General features: G+C 38.8%; 4 protein-coding genes across 7 annotated transcripts; all 4 read right to left on the bottom strand.

The window, feature by feature from the left end:
- Positions 1 to 1,562: 1,562 nt before the first annotated feature.
- LOC131802868 (damage-control phosphatase ARMT1-like) lies at positions 1,563 to 4,865 on the bottom strand. The gene is made up of 6 exons (XM_059123592.1): positions 4,719 to 4,865; positions 4,556 to 4,655; positions 2,595 to 2,860; positions 2,049 to 2,527; positions 1,927 to 1,991; positions 1,563 to 1,854 (listed from the first exon to the last, which is right to left on the bottom strand). Exons 1-6 carry the CDS (start codon positions 4,719 to 4,721, stop codon positions 1,613 to 1,615), a joined length of 1,155 nt encoding a protein of 384 aa, XP_058979575.1. The 5' UTR covers positions 4,722 to 4,865; the 3' UTR covers positions 1,563 to 1,612.
- A 403-nt stretch (positions 4,866 to 5,268) lies between these two features.
- Positions 5,269 to 7,254, bottom strand: LOC101901037 (damage-control phosphatase ARMT1). The gene is made up of 5 exons (XM_005187376.4): positions 7,061 to 7,254; positions 6,729 to 6,837; positions 6,292 to 6,651; positions 5,766 to 6,229; positions 5,269 to 5,685 (listed from the first exon to the last, which is right to left on the bottom strand). The coding sequence occupies exons 1-5, from the start codon at positions 7,150 to 7,152 to the stop codon at positions 5,364 to 5,366; spliced, it is 1,347 nt and encodes a 448-aa protein (XP_005187433.2). The 5' UTR covers positions 7,153 to 7,254; the 3' UTR covers positions 5,269 to 5,363.
- A 687-nt stretch (positions 7,255 to 7,941) lies between these two features.
- Positions 7,942 to 12,500, bottom strand: LOC101900744 (protein BCL9 homolog). Of its 3 annotated transcripts, XM_059123573.1 has the most exons (3): positions 11,667 to 12,500; positions 10,924 to 11,604; positions 7,942 to 10,845 (listed from the first exon to the last, which is right to left on the bottom strand). In XM_059123573.1, the coding sequence occupies exons 2-3, from the start codon at positions 11,519 to 11,521 to the stop codon at positions 8,426 to 8,428; spliced, it is 3,018 nt and encodes a 1,005-aa protein (XP_058979556.1). In that variant the 5' UTR covers positions 11,522 to 11,604; positions 11,667 to 12,500; the 3' UTR covers positions 7,942 to 8,425. The 3 variants fall into 3 exon arrangements, with proteins under 3 accessions (XP_058979556.1, XP_005187432.2, XP_005187431.2); XM_005187375.4 differs by having other exon boundaries at positions 7,942 to 11,601; XM_005187374.4 differs by having other exon boundaries at positions 7,943 to 11,604.
- Positions 12,501 to 14,536: 2,036 nt separating this feature from the next.
- Positions 14,537 to 19,435, bottom strand: LOC101900567 (protein BCL9 homolog). Of its 2 annotated transcripts, none has more exons than XM_005187373.4 (2): positions 19,254 to 19,435; positions 14,537 to 19,194 (listed from the first exon to the last, which is right to left on the bottom strand). In XM_005187373.4, the coding sequence occupies exon 2, from the start codon at positions 19,147 to 19,149 to the stop codon at positions 15,721 to 15,723; it is 3,429 nt and encodes a 1,142-aa protein (XP_005187430.2). In that variant the 5' UTR covers positions 19,150 to 19,194; positions 19,254 to 19,435; the 3' UTR covers positions 14,537 to 15,720. The 2 variants fall into 2 exon arrangements, with proteins under 2 accessions (XP_005187430.2, XP_011294125.2); XM_011295823.3 differs by having other exon boundaries at positions 14,537 to 19,189.
- Positions 19,436 to 20,699: the final 1,264 nt, after the last annotated feature.

Genomic DNA, 20,699 nt, shown 5'->3' with positions numbered 1-20,699 from the left:
TCAAAGAGCTAGCAGTAATCGGTGTCGTCGCCACTCTAGTTGGAAGTCATGACCCTTATGGACCTATAGTAATCTGTGATGATTTCTATTTATTTTTATACCCTCGGCAATATGGCTAGATAGGGTCAAAACATGCCTCATGGAAATAACGCTTTTAGACCCTATGTCTCTGGACTCAATCCGTTTCAGGACATTTGGAGTCGATCTAGCGATGTACGTCCGTCCGTCTGGCTTGGTACATCGTAATATTGCTGATCGTAATCGTAATATAAATGAGTTTGAATAAATAAATAAAATAAATATTATGGTCAAGCTTAGATCGAGTATCGGTCCACTCCAACACCTCCCCCACAAAATGTCAACATTTTCAAAAAAAAAAAAAAAAAAAATACTGACCGGAAGAGAAATGGTAATCCGATTTTACTCCAACTTTGCAAATCCTAATATTTCCCTCAGTGGTAGGTCAGGTGCGAAATTGGACAATATCGGTCAACTCAATCAAGTACCTCCCCCACAAAGGGCCAAAATTTGGAATAATTATAACTCTTATAAAATGTGATGTATGTGTCCGATTGTCTTCAAATTACACACATCACAATATTTTTATTAAACCACGGTCTGGTGTGAAGATGGAACATATTGGTCGGCTCCTTCTGGTACCTCCGCTGCAAAGGGTCAAAATTTTGAATATTCATGAAAAGCTCATAAAACACGAAATTAGCATCAGTTTCCATTAAGACTTGGCACATCTCAATATATCCATCAATACAAGATATGTTATAAAGATGATAGAGAACGGACCATTCCTTCTGGTACCTCCCCCACAAGGGTCAAAGTTTTAAATAACCAAAACGATCATAAAATCCTAAATAAGCATCCGGTACTCTTTAAATTACACACATCATAATATTTTTATTAACCCAAGGTGTGGTGTGAAGATGGAATATATCTGTCCACTCATTTTGGTACCTCCCCACCATGGATCAACATTTTAAGTATCCATGAAGGTCATAAAATGAACATCTCCATATTTCCATAAACACAAGATCTGTTATAAAGATGGTAGAGATCATACATAGAATTCAAGATTTTGAAAAACAAAACGCTCAATGAAAGCGGAATAAACATCCAACTCTCTTTAAGTTTCACTAATCCAAAAATTTTCCTAACCTAAAATCAGTTGTAAAGATGATATATATCTGCCAACACCTTCTGGTACCTCAACCACAAAGGGTCACAATTTCCAATTCTTATAACTGCCATAACTTGCGAAACATATTTCTCTTAACCAGCAATTTCATTTTGGAAATATCTCATATAAAGTATAGGAAGTAGTCGATATAGTCCAAATCTGCCACGTTGTAAAATTTATATCAGTCTCAGGACAGATACGAATTGGTCAATATAGGCCAACTGCTTCGGAACCTCCCCCATAAATAGTCCACAGTTTGAATAATCATAACTCAAGGATGGGCGTACACTTCTGTCGGCAAAACTGACTGATACTCTTTTAGTTGTTCAAATTTAATTCAATTGTTTTAACGCATATTTGTTCATTGTCCTTTTTTTGTTTAACAAATACATATATATTTAATTAAAAAACATTAACACATTACAACAATAACTGTATAACTGCATAATTCCCCGTGAACATCCAATCATTTTTGCTCTCACTCAATTGGCGGGCCAGGTCGGGACACTTCACCGATTCTGGTTTAAGTCCACATAGCAGATCACCTTTAATTGTGCGCAGAGTACAAAGTGTGGTGGGATTGAAACCACGTAAACATTTGCGAAAATCATCGCTGAAATTCCAATTGAAATCGCCCAATAATTTGCGATAGTTTAGGTCACCTGAAAAGGAGGGGGGCAACAAATTGACATGACAACATTGCCACTAAATTTTTTTTCTTTTTATAAAATTACCTTTAAACACTAACAGTGATGACGTTGACAAATCCTTGTATAATTTGGGATTAATTTCGCTCATTCTGTTAAAGATTATCGGCGGTTAGGCTAGACCTATGCTTGGTCAATTCTACGCTTACCTGTAAAATTCGTAGGGCGTTGTCCAAAAGTAGCTCTCTTCGGCAATTTGAAATGCACCCTCTTCAAAATATTTGCTACATCGTTTACCGAAATCCCTTAAAACGTGCGACTTGTGGCCCTCTAGGTATTTCAAAGTTTTGTGTATATCTTGCGCCATGGTATCGGAAACAAACCACGGCATTGCCTTGACATGATAGCGCACAACTTTTGCCAATGCATTTTGCAACAGGTACTGACCAAGAAGTAAGTCGGTAAATAGTTCGAAACCAGCATTATCACATATCAGATCAACATACTTGGTATCGGCAACCTGTTGCTGCTGCGCCGGCTGCTGATTCAGACAGTTCCAAATGGCGGCACTGTCATCGACCAATATATTGGTGTTGAGACTAACAATGAGTTGGCTTAGATTTTCCAGCGGTTTGACATCCTTGCCCGAACTCAAAGACAAATCACATTTATTACCCCAGAGATTGAGCTGTACTCAACAGAATGTACGAATTAGTAATTAGTTCTACTTAGATGTATTTTTAGAGCACTACTACCTTTAGCATGTGGCAAAATGTTTCACAGGTATTTTCGCAATTGTCGGTAGTTTGTATTAACTCCTCCATGACATGATCGGACATCTGTAGGGCTTTCATTTTTTGAGGTCCAAAATAATCGTATTGTGCCATAGTATTGGTTGCCTCGAACACAGAATATATCCGCCTGTAAAGGTAACATTCAGCATACAACCAACAAATGTTGAAAAAGGATGCATTTTCTGGTAAATTTGCAATGAAGTTATTCCAAATGTCGACATCAGGAGCTGAAATCAATTTATAAAAAGCATAAATTCCTTGAATCCCGGTTTGAAGAATTTGTTGGAGGCCTGTCTGTTAAATGAAATAGGAAATACTTTTTTTGAGTTACTTTAAATGGGATAAGTTCTCAAGAATTCATTCGTCAAAGTCTCATCAACGTGCCTCATCGAAATAACGGTTTTAGACCCTAGGACTCTTTGGGGACATTTGTAGTCGATCTACCGATGTCCGTCTGTATGGCTGGGTGTTGCGCACGATAACTCTCGAAGGGAGTATCCGATTCGGTCCAAACATGCTACATCTTAATGTAATTGTCAAACTTAGATCGAATTCGGAGATGGGCAATATCGGTCCACTCCTTCTGGTACCTCCCCCACAAAATGTCAACATTTTTAAAGAAAATAATTTATTGCACAGAAAGAGAAAGGATTATTGGATTTGGCTGCAACTTTGCGAATCCTAATATTTGCATCCGTGCTAGGTCAGGGGCGAAAATGGACAATATGGGTCCACTCCATCAAGTACCTCCCCCATTAAGGGTCAACATTTTCAGTATTTTTAACTCTTATAAAATGTGATGTAAAAATCCGATTGTCTTCAAATTCCACACATCACAATACTTTTTTTAACCAAAGGTCTGGTGTGAAGATGGAATATATCGGTCCACTCCTTCTGGCACCTCCCTCACAAAGGTTCAACATTTTGAATATTCATGAAGCTTATAAAACACGAAGTTAACATCCGATTCCATTTAGACTTGGCACATCTCAATATTTCCATTAACACAAGATCTGTTATAAAGATGGTACAGATCCGACCATTCCTTCTGGTACCTGCCCCACAAAGGTTCAATGTTTTGAATAACCACAACAATCATAAATAAAATACGAAATAAGCATCGGGTTCTCTTCAAATTACACAAATCACAATATTTGTATTAACTCAAGGTCTGGTGTAAAAATGGGATATATCGGTCTATTCCTTCTGGTACCTCTCCCACAAAGGGTCAAAATTTTGAGTACCCATGAAGCTTATAAATCGCGAAATCAACATCCGATTTCATACAGACTTGGTACATCTAAATATTTCCACCAACACAAGATCTGTTATAAATGTGGTAGAGATCGGACCATTTCTTCTGGTACCTCCCCTACAAAGGGTCAACGTTTTGAATAACCAAAACAATCATTAAATCCGAAATAAGTATCCGGTTCTCTTCATATTTCACACATCCCATTATTTCTACTAACACAAGATCTGCTGTGAAGTTGGTATATATCGATCCACTCCTTCTGGTACCTCACCCACAAAGGCTCACAATTTGCAATACTTATATTTGATTTCCTTCAAATTTTGCACATACCAGTATTTTGATCTGTATTTTGAATGGAATACTACAGTCCGCTATACCTCACACATATCTCATATAAAATATTGGACGTTGTCGATATAGTCCAAATCTGGAATGTTGTAATATTTTTATCTGTCTTAGGTCAGATACGAATTGGTCAATATTGGCCAACTGGTACGGAACCTCCCCCATAAAGGGTCAACAGTTTAAATAATCATAACTCAAGGCTGGGGGTATACATCTGTGCAAAACCGACTGATAATCTTTTACTTGTTTCATATAATCCGTCTCAGCAATGTTATTTGCCAAAAAATAATATAAAAAAACAAAATTTGTCCTTGAACTTTACCTTTGGATGCAATCTTCTCCAATCTTCCATTGTTTTCCACTTGGGTTTTCAGTTTTTCAATGGATTCCAACCCAAAGGATATATCAGCCGATGGCAGCGACTATGTGGAAAACCAGATACTCATAAGCACACATAAACATAATTTAAGTGCATATTCTCTTACCATGTTATTTCAATCTATCCTTACTTATCTGATTTCAAAAAATCTCTCCTCTTCCTTTGGCAGAATATGTAAAACAGAAAATGTTTTTTATTTTTTTTTTTACGTAATACTGCGCTGCGCTGGGACATGCAATCGCTAAGAAAAATAACAAGTGTATGAGAAGACTAAATGCAAAATATATACCTACCTACCTACATATACTGCACATTATTGATTTTCCCCCAAACTCATCGTGTACGTTGTGCGCTTTTCTTTTTCACACATACATATATACACTACCTTACAGATCATCAACAATATAAACAAATTGGCAAGGCAAATTGGATCATAAATTTATTTACTTTAAACATTTTCCTTATATGTACCACAAATTTGAATATTTTGTAGGTCAGTCTCTTTTATTAGCAATTGTCTCATCTGGTTTGGTAAAACAGATATAAAATGATTGTATTCCCAACATTTAATTCGCTATCATATTATGATCCGATCGTAGACTATTTTCTAAAATGACCAAGTCCTTACCTTTTAGTCGTCTCAAAAATAAACCCTGTTTCTAATTTCTCCAAGTTGTCTTTATTTTCAAACCAAAAGCAAATTGATTAGAGTAATTTTCAAAAGTTTTTACAATTTCCAGCAAAACAAGAATTATTTGCCATCATGACTACAGCTACACTGAGAGGTTTCCATGTATTTGATAAGTCCATATTCACCAGTCTCCATCCACTTGGGATTCAAACGGGACAATTCTTCGGCTTTGCCTTGTTTTAGTCCACATATCACATCGGCCTTTACTGTGCGCAGGGTACACAAATTTGTGGGTTGGAATCCTCTTAGACATGTTAGAAAATCATCTGTGGGATCCCAATTCATGTCGCCCACGAGTTTACGATAATTTAAATCGCCCTTGAAAATAATTAAATGGGCCTCACTTAAATATTGGAACAACTGCAAATCCACTTCACGCATCCTAAAAGAAATAAAATTTAGTTGTACAACTCCACTCTTTTTATAACAAAATTCCCCCCCCCCCCCCCCCCCCACACTCACTTATAATATTCGATTGGACTGCACCAGAAATAACTCAAATTGGCCAATTGAAATTTGCCTTCCGTCACATATTGCTTCCAACGTTGTCCTTGTTCCTTCAAATAACTCAAATCATGATTGCTTAGATACTCAAATGTGTATTGGAAGTCGGCTGGGGTAACATCTGAAACAAACCAAGGCATTGGTTTCACATGAAAACGCACCTTTGTGGCCAAATTCTTTTCCAGCAAGAATTCGGCCAGTATTAAATCGGTATAGAACTCAAATCCAGCATTATCTAAAACAAAGTCTACTATAACAGGTTTCGTTTGTTCCGCAGAAACCAGACACTCCCATATGCTTTTGCTGTTATCCACCAATATGTGGTCATCGAATTTTGAGCAGTTATCGTAGACATTTTGATTGGGATCGAAGTTTGTGGGTATTATTATTGAAAGATCACATTTGTTGCCCCATAAATTCAACTAGAAATAGAAGAAAAAGAAACTCAAAATTAAATCGAACTTCACCCATTAAACTCAGTTACCTTCAACAATCGAGAAAACGTTTCATAGCTCTTGTCTGTGCTTCGCAAACGCTTGGCTATGGCAGCAACCTCATCCATAGCCAGTGCCTTGGCTTTTTGCTTGAAAAAGTAGTCATAAGTCTTCAAAGTCTGGGAGTTTTCAAAAAACGAAAACACCTTCCTATACATATAACACTCGCCATAAAGCCATGCCGTTTGATAAAAGGAGCGGCCATTTTCTGGCAAAGCATCTATGAAACTGTTCCACAGTTCTTGGTCCGGTTCGAGGCCTTGAAAATGTTCAAACGGTTTATCGGTTTGGAGTTGATATTTCAATTTGGAAATTTGGCCCACAATGTTCTTGATCTCCTCACGCGTTTCCTGCAAGAGAAGAATGTCCAATGAGTTTCGTCTACAGTGTGCGGGTATTCCGATTCTTAAGTGGATAGCAATTGTACCTCTCCTTGATACTTTTCTGAAATTTCGTCTTTTTCTTTTGTTAAACTATCTATTATTTGGGTTAATATAACCGGCAGACGTTCTTTCAGCGTGTGATAGGCAAAGCTCCTACATTAGAATTAGAATCCAGCATTAAAATTGGATTGGAATAATATTGAATAAAAATAAATAGTGAAATAGTCAGAAGAAGAAAAAGAGTTTCCTCTTTATCTAGCAGCAAATCTCCCTATGAATTTATAATTGATAATAATCTTTGGACTACATCGAGTGGCGTTATTTATAGGCAACAAAGACCCAAAAGTCCAGGTATCACCTGTCTTATGATTCTAACTTTTTATAGCGTCCTGATAGCGGAATATGTTTCGGCGTAACTGCATCCACAATATTATATTTTTTGTCAAATTCAGAGGAACTAGAATCCATTTTATTTATTTGGTGGTTATTTCTTTCTGGACACAAAACAAGAGAATTTCAATGAATTAGTAAATGGTTCAAAAATACTATTCTCTAAAAGGAACTACAGAAATCAATCCCAATGTTCAACTGACATGGGGCGTAATGTTTCATTTCCTTTCTACACAATTTACGTAGTTCCTAACGGATTCCTTCAAAAATTATTCAAATTTTAGTTAAAAACTTTGTTAACAGTCCATTGTACCGTCAGATGTGTCGATGCGGCTACCAACCTTTTTGTGTCACGTCCTTTTAAGGAGAAGAAATGCACTCGAATTACAATAGGCAAGTTTACTTGCGGCAAAGGAGAATGGAAATGAAACAAATGCTCGTACTGTCAATTTCCTTTATTATAATAAATAACGATGACAGAAAAGCCTTGATAAAAATCAAAAATTGCTGTAAATCGTAGTGGGAAATTTTTGATTTGATATTAAAATGAAGTTAAAGTTTACAACATTAGTATCTATCGGTCTTAGCGACTACTTTAATTTCGTTACTAAGTATAAGTATTTTATCTTGGCCGAGTTCCACTGCAGGACTACGTCCTGATTCATATGAAACTAGGAAAATTCAGATCTGGTTTAGAGAATTATCGTTACTTTTTCGTTGGTACAAGGAAGGATTCGTTTTATCTCTTTTTACAAAATTCCTTCTCATCCTTTATTGGGAAAATTCCCTATTTTCGGCTTATTATTAAAAAAGAAACAAGTACCTATTTTTCTTTTATTAAAAAAACTTAATTTTATTACTTTTTGTAATAGTAATACTACTTTCATTTAAAATGAATTGTTGGTATGTAATATGCATATACATAATATGTATGTAAAGGTGAAAAGTTTTTTATGTGATTTATATTTTTTTCTGATAAATTTCCCTAGCCAAGTGTAATATCTAGACTTGTGTATGAATAATTTATGTTTATATTTTGCTTTAATGCAGGATCAACAAGACAATACCCCTAAGTGATGAAGTTTCGGGGCTGCTCACGCAAGAAAAATGTATCAAACATTTTTTTTCTAACAAACGCCTTATCTGTCAGATAGGTCGGCCCTCCTTTAAGGGTAGTATCTTAGTTTCCATCTAACAAACGTTTGTCGGAATCACTTCAAGTTTTGCATTCTGCTTTGTAGAATAAAACAGTTGACTTGCATTTTTGACCATGGGAATGACCATGTAATTCGGAAAATCGTCAATGGTAATCTGAGAAAAAAAGAATACTGACATTCTGACTTCTCAGATTTCAGTGCACATTCATGTAATCGTCAGTGGGCTGGTGAAGATTTCCCTCTAACTCCAAATCGTGTGGCTCAAAACCTCCATTAACGTCGCCACCCATGCCAATAGCTAGTTGTTGCATTTGATTAGAGCTGGCGAAAATATTCATCATATTCGTATTAGACATGCCACCGGAAGATGTCCCGATGCCAGTGGGATGACCAGCACCCACATTTCCCATTATTTGTTGATTTGAGTAGCTTTGAAAGAAATCATTATTCGGCGCCATCCTCATATTGTTGATGTTTTGAGACCTGACCACCGGCATGTATTGTATCGTATTTGGGGCATTCGCTTTGATCTGGACATTGGAAGATGTCGTGGGAAGGCGACGACCAAATGACTGGCGATTCGGCGATAACAAATCATGGTGGTCGGCAAGATTACCATTCATAGAATTTGGATTGAAGTGTCCCGCCATATTAGGTACATACATTTTGCCATTTAGCATGCGTCCATCCATCCGTTCGCCACATAACATGTTGTTCATGTCGCCATGGAATTGGCCAGGTCTATTTGCTCCACCGCCACTCATACCCATTCCCATCATGCTCAAATGATTAGCATTTGAAAACTGATTACAGTGGCCTAAAGTGCGATCATTAACATGGCCAGAATGTGCCAGCAAAAGGTCATCACCCTCCAAAAGGCCTCCTCCTGCACCACCTCCAGGTCCCATTGAATTTAAACCCATGCCACAACCAGTCAATTGCTGAGACATTTGGGCAAGGGAAGATATTGGATCAAAATGGCCTCCGCTTTTATTTTGATTCAAGCGATTACAGTTTGGATTTAATGGCATGTTGTCGATGCGACGACACAACTGAGGAGCCATCTGCTGCATACTGTGACGCTGCATATTTTGTGGAACAGTGGGAGCCATAACATTACCGCCTGCAGGATAATTCAAATGGAAATTGTTGTATTTCACATCCATGCAACTGTTGTTGGGAGGGATATCATTTCCGTTGTGTCCTTTAAATTTCTGCTGGGGACTAATTTCTTTTGATTTTAGGCTATCCATTTCTTCGGAAGTCATTGGTGGTGGTAGAGTATGGAGACTGGAGCCGCCATTGTTACTGGGACCTGGGATTCCACTTGATGTTGTTGCATTCGACTGGGTGGATTGAGTTGTGTTGCCAGATGTGTTTGCCACCACATCCGGGTTTGTTCTTTGTGGCGATGTCAGTGCCATATCTTGGCTAGAACTGTTAATGTTCGTTGGAGATGGTGTAGCTATTGGTACTGAAACCGATCGCTGTGTTTGCTGGTATGTAGACGGTGGGAGAGGGCCTTTGTTGCAGTCGTTATTTGTTGTAGTGTTTGAACGAGACGGCGGCACGCTATAACCACCAGCACTTGATCCCATCGACATGGACCGTGACAGCGTAGGTCCGCCACCCGCCTGGATGTCGGCAATGTTTGTTTCCCGGCTCTTCAAGTTATCCGGAAATGAGTTGTTTTGAAATTTATTCCACTGATCTTGGGTCATATTGAGGTTGGATGATCCCAACATAGTTTCCTTAATGTTTCCTTCGGAAGCAGAGCTCTTATCGGCCATGCCAAAGGAGGCAGCCATGTTAGACGAACGATTGCTTTGTTCGTTGCCTGCATCACATGAAGTCCTGTCTTTCAGATTCGTTTTTGGTAGATTCGATTGTTTACTACTGGATTGTAGGCCACCGGAAGGAATGCTTGGTTCACTTCCCACATTGCCACGCAAATGGCGCAAAGATTGCTGAAACATTTTATTAGAAGCATCTGGACAATTTCCTGAAGGATTGTGCAACCCATCAGCAGAATTTCCAGAGGGTCCTGCAGCGGGCAATTGTGTTGTTAAGGTTTGCGAATCATTTTCAGGAAATAGAAATTTATTCATTTTCTTCAATTTGGCCAATTGCTCCTCGCGGTGCTGCCGCTGTTGTGGAGTGAGATTTTCATCCGGCACTTTTATCCCTTGCAGAGATGGTATCATACTTGTCCTGTCTTCCATTCGCATACCGCCAATAATGGCGGCTGCTTTTGCATTCTCAAAATATTCATTGGCTCCCAACAAATCAAATGGATTCATTGTCTCGTCCCACAAGGGTTTTGTTTTGTCTGGTCCGGCGGCACTACTCAACCCTTGGCGGTTTGATGGTGTGCCAGAATTGTTGCATTCATTCAGCCAATAAGGCTGGGGACCCGCACATGGGCCATTTCCACCTCCGCCAGCTGAATTCATAGCATTTATTATATTCACTGAGTACTGACGTTGTAATTTGGATGCCCTGGAGGGATTTTTTAAAAAGTCTTCTAGAAATAATTTCGTGGATGGCTGCATGTAGTGATAAGCTATGATTGTTGGAAACTGACCACTTAGTACTGCTTCTGCACTTTTATTGGCTAGTTGGGTGGAAAAAACGAATACATGATTTTGGGGTTGCAAGAACTCACTATTATGGCTAGTTGAATTAAGCAGACCCTGCTTTTCCGCCTGCCGTTGTTGGGTTGGGTTATTGTTTCCTATGGGTGTGTTCAAATTTTTCGACAAATTCGAAATGTATGCAACACATCCATCTTCAGACTTTGGTCTTATGTTTGTATTCAAGAGACCACAACCATCAATGGAACTGCCTGGTATATTAACACTAGCACTTGTGGAATTCTCTTCCAGTTCATTGCAGCTAATACTTCTGGGAAACGTGGAGGGTGAGGCGTTAAGCGGTATGTTAGTGCCACGATCGTCATTTTCACAGTGGGATATGCCAGAGTTTGTCACAAATCCTAGTTGTGACACGGGTGAAGATGGCTCCTCCTTTTTGATATCATGTCCCTCTGTAAGGACTTTTGTCGAGGCCACTGAGTGTACATTGTTGGGTTTTATTTTGTTCAAAGCACCCTGTTTACATAACGACTGTTTTGTGTTTGGCGAGCTGCTATCGCCGGCTGTATTGTCAATGTCTCCACCACCTCCTCCTGTATCTCCGGTTGCCGAGCATTCACTTCCATCAGTCCTTTGGATGCCATATAAATGTTCTTCTTCGCAAGGACTGTTGGATGTCTTAATTGTATGTTGCATTCCGTTCCTCCTTATTTATGAGTATCCTTGGTATTGTTGCCGGAAAGAAAGAAGACATAACGACGAGTTTCAAGAAGAGGCTTCTGGAAAAGAAATCAGTGCGATTAGCATAAATCCATATGGAATTGGAGGATGCTTTACATACCTATCTACCGCTTTTCATTAGAACTCTTCCAGTTTAGCTAAAAAATGCATGGGTTTTATGGGTTTTCTTATTTTCCATATCTTTGTCTGAAGGCTTCATTGTCAAGACTATAGATTGCACAACTGATGCACATCGTGTTGGAGTCCAATCAATCATGCTTAGGTTGATGTGTGACTCAGCGTGAGGGAACCTTCGTTTTTACTTCTGGCCATAATTGGTCGATGAATTTGTAAATAAATTTTTTATTGAATTTACCGGAAAAATGACACGAAATTTCCCGAAATGAAATCACCTTTTTGACGTCTATTTTTGCAACTAATTTGTTATTTTGTTTAGTATTTACTTTATTTATTGACTAATCAGAACCATGCCTCTCACTTATTCCATATTTTTGTTAAATATCCAACTTTTACAGCAATTCATTTTTTTATTATATTTTATACATTGTCGTACGTACTGAGAAACTTGGCTAAGAAACCAAAGCAAATGGAAGGAAATAAAGATAACAAGTAGAAATGAAATGACGGCGAGATGGGCTGGGTGAACTTTTTACACCCTTCACCATTGAAAATTTGACTTATGGTCAAATGGGCTTTACTTACATGGGGCTATACTTATATGGACAAATTGGGAACAACTCTAGTTTAAAACTATGGGATTTATAAGAGTTTTTTTTTCCAGAGGTAGGTATAACCAACTCTAGTTTAGTACAAACTCTTGGATATATTTTGAGGTTTTTTCCCTTTTCACATGACTCAACATAGATCATTGATATACATATATAGGTTAAGGAGTCTCAGAAGAATATTTCGATGTGTTGCAAACGGAATGACAAGTTTAGCAAACACCCCATTTAAACCGTAGGGTAAAGGAATCGAGATCCAAAACAAAATATACAAATTAGGGATCTGAAAATCGAAAAATTCGTTGTTCGATTTTCTCGTAAAAACAGCTGCAACGTTCACAAAATGAACGAAGGAACCAGAGTACACATAGTAATTGATTCTTCTTTCTTCTTTTACTAAAAGAGTAACAGTAACAGCAAAATACAAAATATTATGGAAAAGACAAAAAGATTGTCGAATAATTGACGTAAAACAATTGAAGTGAACAAGCTAGGAGCCGTGTGAACCAATTCCTATATCTCATTTCGTTCCAATTCCATGTGGTTCAGTTTATGAATACGATGGGCAGAAAAGACAACTAAAAAATAAACCAACCGGACAGTAACTCTGTTCCAGATTTTTTTCCATTTGGTAGAACGCAAGCATATCAGAAGTCTCTTAAATAAATTTTTACATTTATTTATTTTCCCAAAGATACAGGGCTAAATAGCTTAATTTATACCCATGGTACCCGTGATAAATCAATGATTCTAATTTTTTTTTATTTTCTTGGCTTAATATATCAACTTTATTTGTTTATGTGTGTGTATTCTTTTAAATAATAAAAAAAGTTAAAAAGAAATATTCAAATTCGGGTGTTTTCAAAATGCTTGTTGCCACGTATGCATCGACAAAATCTACAGTTTTTGTAGCGAAATAAACTTCTAAAGATATATAGGACATGATTTTGAAAAGAAATTTTGACCTTTTACCGTTTTCAATTATTTATTCAAAATCAATGCAACAAGTTTTTTTTTTGATTGTTTTGATAGTAATTCTGCCATTGCAAGCAAAATAGGTAGACCTCTATACATGCAATTTTTTTAAAGTTAGCCTACCTTCTCTTTATTGTACCATGTTTATAAAGGCTCAACTTACTACCATGGTACAAAAAAAAAGGTAGGGTAGAGCTACCAGCTGATTACAATTTTTTTCTAAGTGTGCAGACTTCTGCCAATTTTGTGTAGTTATTTTTTGTTTTGGAGAGTAAAAACAAAATATTTTCAAAATCAGTGATTGGAAGAAACTTAAATTGCGGGGCGCGCATTTTTAATATTACCAAGATTTGCCATGGAATTTGAAGACTGAACCCAGGCATTTTATTCATCTTTCGCGTTATTTGGCTCATTTTAAAAATTAACAAAAATATCTAATAAATGAAAATAACTTGTTGCCCATAATTTTTGAATAATTCTGACAGGAAGCGGGCATAGCCGCAGGGCTGTATTTCTGTAGTTTTACGAAGCTGTTTTATCTCCTTATTGTACCATGCTTACTACCAAAGGTAGAAGCATCAAAGCTTAGGAATAATGAAATTTCAAACAATTTTAAACGTTTCTTCAAAAATAAGTAGAACTATATATAAGTTTTAAATAAAAAAAACTATATATTTTAAAAATCAATGATAAATAACATATATACACATATATACACATATCAGAGATGGGAACCTATTGAAAACAGCTAAAATTGGACCAGACAAATTAGAAAATATGAAGCGTTTGATATTATTATTTGAATGCAGGTTTATTGTAGCATTGACCAAGGTACATTGTATAGGTAGGGTTGTCAGCAATTTTCAAAAAAAAAAAAAGTTTTCTGGATTTAAAGTTGACAGAAAATTTCCAAAAAAAAAAAACTGAAATATATTCCAAATTTGACATACCTATCTTATTCAGAGATCTTGTAGGTGTGTCTGGTTACCTTTAAATTTGTAACAATTGTAGCAAATTGTTATTGGAAGTTAACACAAAAATTCTTTAAAAGAGAGCGATTCGAAAGAGATATTTTGAGTGATCTGACTCTCTTTGAATTTCAAACCGGTTTTTTTACAACAAACTTGGTTAGTTGTCAGATGGGCTTACTGGCCGACCTTATGTAGGCCTTGGTCCATACGACACGACTCGAAATCAATCATTTTACAAGTACCACTTAAAAATCGGAACACATCACCCCACCCATACCCCCCATGTACATACATATGTATTTATTTCATTACCAATCCTTTATTAGTGATGCAAAGTGAAATATCTTACTGGCTAATGCATTTCCAAAGTGGGTCATAATTAGGTCATACACTTAAAAAGGTAGATTAAAGTTAAACAAGAAACTAAGAGAAATTAAAAGAAAGAACAAATCTTTGTGAATATTACAATATACAATATTGCTTATAGATAGGTATAATATTAATATATACATAAAGGGGGAGGAGGGGGGGATAGATGGTAATTTGTAAACTACATGCATACAACAATACAATTTACAATTAAATTAAAAGCGGAAATCAGATGTGTTGTCTATAGTACTAATAATTATAATAATAGAAAAAAAAATTAAAAATCTCCAGCTGCTGCTTCATACCGCCAAAAAAAATGACCGGTTTTAAAATTATGCTTCGAATCAAATACCATTAAATAATACCTTACTATAGGAATAAACTAAAATTAAGATACAAATTGTATTGGGAAAATAATACAAATATTTAGTTATTCTTTTTGCTTTTGTTACGATCATGTGCAAGCCAAAAGAGTCTGAAGAAAAAAAAAGAATAAGCTTGCACCATTGAATATATGGTTTGTCTGCTGGGTTTCGGAAAAAAAAAACGGAGAAGAGTATTTCTTATATCATTTTTTTAGAAACAATTTGATCTGAGCTACGCTCACAATTCAATGTTTCCGATCAATTTTCTTATACAGCATTTCAGAAGGTACGAAAACAAGAACATTTTCACCAGCCATGGCTAGCGTATGCTGTGCTGTGTCCGTCCACAATTTACAAAACGAAATTCGGTTTGGATTAGCCCAACGGTATTTGTATGTATTTTCAACATGTATTAAAGAAAATCAGATTTCTTAAACTAATTATGTCTATTTTTTTCATATTTTCCTTCTTTTTTTTCTTTTTTGTTTTTCTTTTTTGTAATAATATACACGAACAAATTTCATTTACTCATCGATGATTAGGAGCACAAACGAGCGTAACGTGTTAAAGACAAGAGGGTGGCGCTTAGAATGGCACTACATCAATTTTGCTACAGAATTTCGTATTGTACTGAATGAGTACATGGAACGACACAAAAACAGGGACACAAATTTGATGTTGATGACGTTGGCGACGACGACGACCACGATGATGACGATGACGATGGGGCATGATGTACTCGTCGAGATTCATGGTACATTCATGTAGGGTGCATCGTTGTGCATTAGATTGCCTTCAACTCCCAGATCATTCGGCTCAAAACCAACTGGCCCGGGTCCACCCATACCGGGACCACCTCCCCGTCCATTAGGTGGCATCTGACCACAATTTCCAAATAAATTCATCATATTGGGATTCTGCATATCGTTGTTGGGCATTCCACCGGGTGCATTGCCCACACCACCACCCATCTGGTTGCCGTGAGGATTACCATAACGTTGAAAGAACTCCATGCTGGGTGGCATTCGCATATTGTTCATATTTTGAGATCTGGCAGGCATATACTGGATGGTATTGGGAGCGCTTGCACGGACATGCACGTTCGACGACATGTTAAAGTTATCGAAATTATTTGGCATTCGACGATTCATGGCGCGATTTGCAGACATCATATCGTTGCCACCCATGTTGGAGTCTCTCAACCCAACACCGGTCAGGGGATTGTGATTAAAGTGCCCCGGCAGACACATTTTCCCATTTAACATGCGCTGATCCATTGCATCCATGCTGTTCATTGGGTCGGACCCATAGGGACCAGGACGTCCAGGACCACCTCCGCCCATTCCTGGCATTCCCATGTTGTTGTTAGGCATTTGGTTGCAGTGGTCCAAGGGATGGTCACTGCGACCAGGGGGTCCTCCCATCATATCTCCGCTGTTGACATCCATAAGACCAGTCGAAGAACTGTTGCCGCCTCCTCCGCCGCCACCGCCACCGCCACCACCTAGCGAGCCCAATCCCATGGCACTGCCTGTCAACTGCTGTGACATCTGAGCTAATGACGCAATGGGATCAAAATTACCCACCGGCTTATTCTGGTTCAACCGATTGCAGTTCGGATTAAGTGGTATATTGTCGATGCGACGACAAAACTGTGGTGGCATCTGTCCCATGTTCTGACGCATGTTCTGGGGACCAACGTGCGGCATATTGCCCCCGGGGCCTCCTCCACACATGTTATAATTGAGCCCGAAGTTTCCATATTTGGAATCCATGCCAATGTTGCCTTGCATATCATTGATGAGGGGGCTCTTGCTTTTCTGAGGACTTCCTCGTTTCAGTTTGTTGCCAGCATTCATGGGATCCATTTCTGCGTGGGATAAATGGGGCAGTGACAGGGAACCGGGGGAGTTTGACATATTATTGAGGCCTGCAGGATTTTGTGGCCCGCCGAAGTTCTGTGATGAATTCATATTGGATGAATAGATATTCTTGACATTGCCGCTGTTAAGGCCGGGAAAGGATGTAGCTGATGAATGTGATGGATTAGTTACGCTAGTGGAAGTGTTAGACGAGTCCATGTGTGGCGGCGTTGAAGACATTCCAAAGGGAACACGTCCTCCATGAGGTGATGTCAAGCCTATATCTGCAGTGGCGTTGTTGATGTTGGGCTGTGTAGGAGACTGTGTCGATATTGGCACTGATGCTGAGCGCTGTGTTTGATGGTATGGCGGCGGAGGCCCGTTGTTGTTGCGGTTTGTAGGACTGGGACCGGCATTGGGGCGGGATTGCATACCGTATCCTCCAACACCTGTAGACAGCGGACGGGGCAATGACGGAGTTTGGTTGGGTAATTGATTGCCGGGCAAACCACTGGGATTGTTCATGGGATTGGAGTTTTCTCTGAATTTGAAGCCGTCGGGGAAAATATTGTTCTGAAACTTTGACCACTCCTCATTGGGCATGTTCATCCCTGGTGGGACACCACTGTGACCCCCAGCATCGCCTTCTAGCGACGGACAGCTGTTCATGTTGAAGGAAGGGTTCATGTCTGGATTCGAATCAGGAGCACTGGGGTTGGGTTTCAATGAATTTAAATTTGCATTTATTTTTGAAGTACATCCTTGTTTTGAGTTTTGCCCTGGTCCCAAGGGCATAGAATCTCCGCCGGTAGCTCCAGTTGGTGGCACATCGTCACCTATGTTTGTGCCGGATACCGCCGGGGCAATTTTTCCTGTATTTAAAGCATTGTTCATGCTGTCTATTGGATTAGTTGCATTATTTGTACAAGACGCTCCGTCCGAAGGTACCCCTACCCCGGCACCGCCACTGCTATTCATCATGTTTGGTGGTTGGAAATCATTGCCATCACTTTCGGGAAATAAAAACTCATTGATTTTCTTTATCTTTGCCAGCTGTTCCTCACGGTGCTGCCGCTGCTGTGGTGTTAGGTTCTCATCTGGAACCTTCACACCCTGCAGTGAAGGTATATTGGATTTATCGACGTCCTTAATACCTCCACCGCACATTTGGGCACTATCAAAGCCTTCAGTATTGGCCAATACATCCAAAGGATTCGATGGTGGTCCGATTTTACTATCCAAATTAGCGGCCTGTTCCCAACTAGGGCTATTTTTGTTAACGACACCGGCATTGCGCAGGGAACGGGGCCTATGTGGCATCTTGCCAACATTGTTACCGCCATCATTTAACCAAAAGGGTTGGGCGCCTGGTCGGTTTCCCATCATTTCCGATTGCATGAGATTCATTAGGTTTGGTGGATTCTGTTTTTGCATTTTTGAAGCTTTGGCTGGATTTTTTAAAAAGTCTTCCAGAAATAACTTCGTCGATGGCTGCATACAATGGTAGGCTATAATTGTGGGAAATTGTCCGCCGACAACTGCCTCGGCACCTTTATTTGCAAGTTGCGTGGAAAATACAAACACGTGATTGTGTTGTTGCAGGTAATCGCCACTGCCTCCTCCGATTCCTCCATTGCTTGCAGGATTCATTGGTCCTTGATTTTCGCCGCCGCCTCCGCCTCCTCCTCCTACTCCCACTCCTCCTATGCCAACAACTTGGTTTGGATAATTAAACTTGTTGTTTCCATTGTTATAAGGATTCAAACCTCTGGGTAAATTCTGCATATTTGTGGAGTTATTAAACATGTCCGGGTTGGATTTGGGGCTCACATTTGTGCTGACTCCCTCTACATTGGGATTTACGCTTCCAGTCATTGCTGCTCCAGCACTTTTCGCACGTTCTTGACTCTCGTCGTTGTCATCGTTTTTAGCAAGTGGAGAAGTGTGCGGTGGCGACAATGTGGTTTCCTCCTTGATTTCCTTCTCGTCGCTACCCGACTTGGTCAGCGTGGCATTGGGATTAGTTTTATTCGTGTTTTTGGAATTTGGCGATGTGATGTTGTGGCCAGAACCATTGGAGTTACCTATATTATCTATATCTCCATCAGACGCTGGCACCATGGGGCTGTTTTCTGTTTTTGGAAAGTTTACAGTAGATTCTTCCTCGCAGGGGCTGTTGTTATTGTTGCTGGCAGTTGATTGTTGAACGTTGCTGGACGTGTCGGAAAATTGTGATTCCGGAAAATTCGACATTTCCGATGTTTGTCTTACACTTGACTCGTCCAGTCCCTGCATTCTTTTGTTGATGTCCATCATTGTGTGTGTCTCTCGTTGTATCCCTCACTCACTCACTATTCTATTCTAAAAATATATGTGTCAACCAACGAAAGCCTCTGCAGTCACATTCCAGAAACACTTACCTTCACCACATAATACACAAGAAATGGAAAAAACTTTGCGGATTTTGGATCAAATTTCACTGCTTGGATTGTTGAAAAGTTCTACTTTTAAAATACTTTTTCTTTTCTTTTATTTTCGTGATCTTACATCCAAAATAAATCTATCTTAACTATGCACAATTGGTGATGGAGAAAATGTGAAAGTAGTCGATTACCCGATATTCGGCAATCGTTTTTGTATGAGGTGGAAGCGAGTTTATTTTGTTTATGTCGGCGGCGCACTGACGTCTCTATTTTATTTCTGGAGAACGCCGCCGTCGGCTTTGTCGTCTCCACGAATGAAGAATATCGCAGTTAGAAGTCAAAAAATGTAAACAAAACAATAAAGTTCAGAAATTATTTTAATTTTAAAAATTTTAAATGAAGATGTGTATAGTTCTTAAAATATTTAATTTTAATCAAATCTCAAATTTTTTAACACTTCAAGCAATCGCTAGAAAATCGTGGAGAGAGCAACATCCCTTTCAAGTTGAAACCAAACTGCATATACAGGGTGAGATGAAAAAATAGCAACCAACTTCAGACTGTTGTAATTTCTAATCCACTCTTCCGACAGCTGTTAAAAGTATTCCAGTGACAGTCCATTATATTATTTATAAGCGTACAAAATCAATTTGGTGAGAATTTTCCAAAAAAAAATTATTTGTGATGGTATTCAAGCGTGATAGTGTGATTTCTTTATATTTGGCTGGAAAACCACAAATGGATATCTTTAGAGCACTCCAGCATTTAAATGTGAAAAAATCTTTTGTGTCTCGTACCATCGCTCGTTACCGTGATACTGGGTAGCGTAGCCCGACGTCAAGGAAGTGGACGGAAGAAAACAGCAACATCAGCAGAAATGATTCGAAAAGTGAAGAAGCGACCCACGTCGCAGTGGCCGAAAAATGAGATGAAAATATCGCAATATTCCCTTCGCCAAATATTGAAAAATGAGCTCGGGGTAAAGCCATTGAAATTCCAATCAGGTGCAAGAACTTACACCTCAACAGAAAGAAAATAGACTCAAAGGAGCTAAATAGTTGCTTCGCTTGGCCGAAAGTGGTGAAGTGGCGAATTTGGTTTTCTCCGAATAGAGAAAACATTCGTGGTTCAGCAGTTTGTAAACAAACAAAATGATCCGCTCGTATTTACTTGCCAAAGAGTTCTGCTGAAAATGTGCACCTTCGATTGGCAGTTGACCACCAGAATTCAAGCGCAAACCATAGTGATGGTGATAGTGTGGGCCGCCATAACAGCCGATGGTCGCTCTCCGCTCGCATTAATCGACCGTGGCATCAGAATAAATGCCGAATATTATCACGAAAATATTTTGGAGGGTGTATTAAAGCCATGGGCACGCAAACATTTTGCCGCAGACCTTGGACATTGCAACAGTATTCAGCATCATCGCAATCAGCACGCGCC

Source organism: Musca domestica, unplaced genomic scaffold (genome assembly GCF_030504385.1).
Source record: "Musca domestica strain aabys unplaced genomic scaffold, Musca_domestica.polishedcontigs.V.1.1 25, whole genome shotgun sequence".
Taxonomy (NCBI): domain Eukaryota; kingdom Metazoa; phylum Arthropoda; class Insecta; order Diptera; family Muscidae; genus Musca; species Musca domestica.
This window is presented reverse-complemented; position numbering and strand designations above follow the sequence as displayed.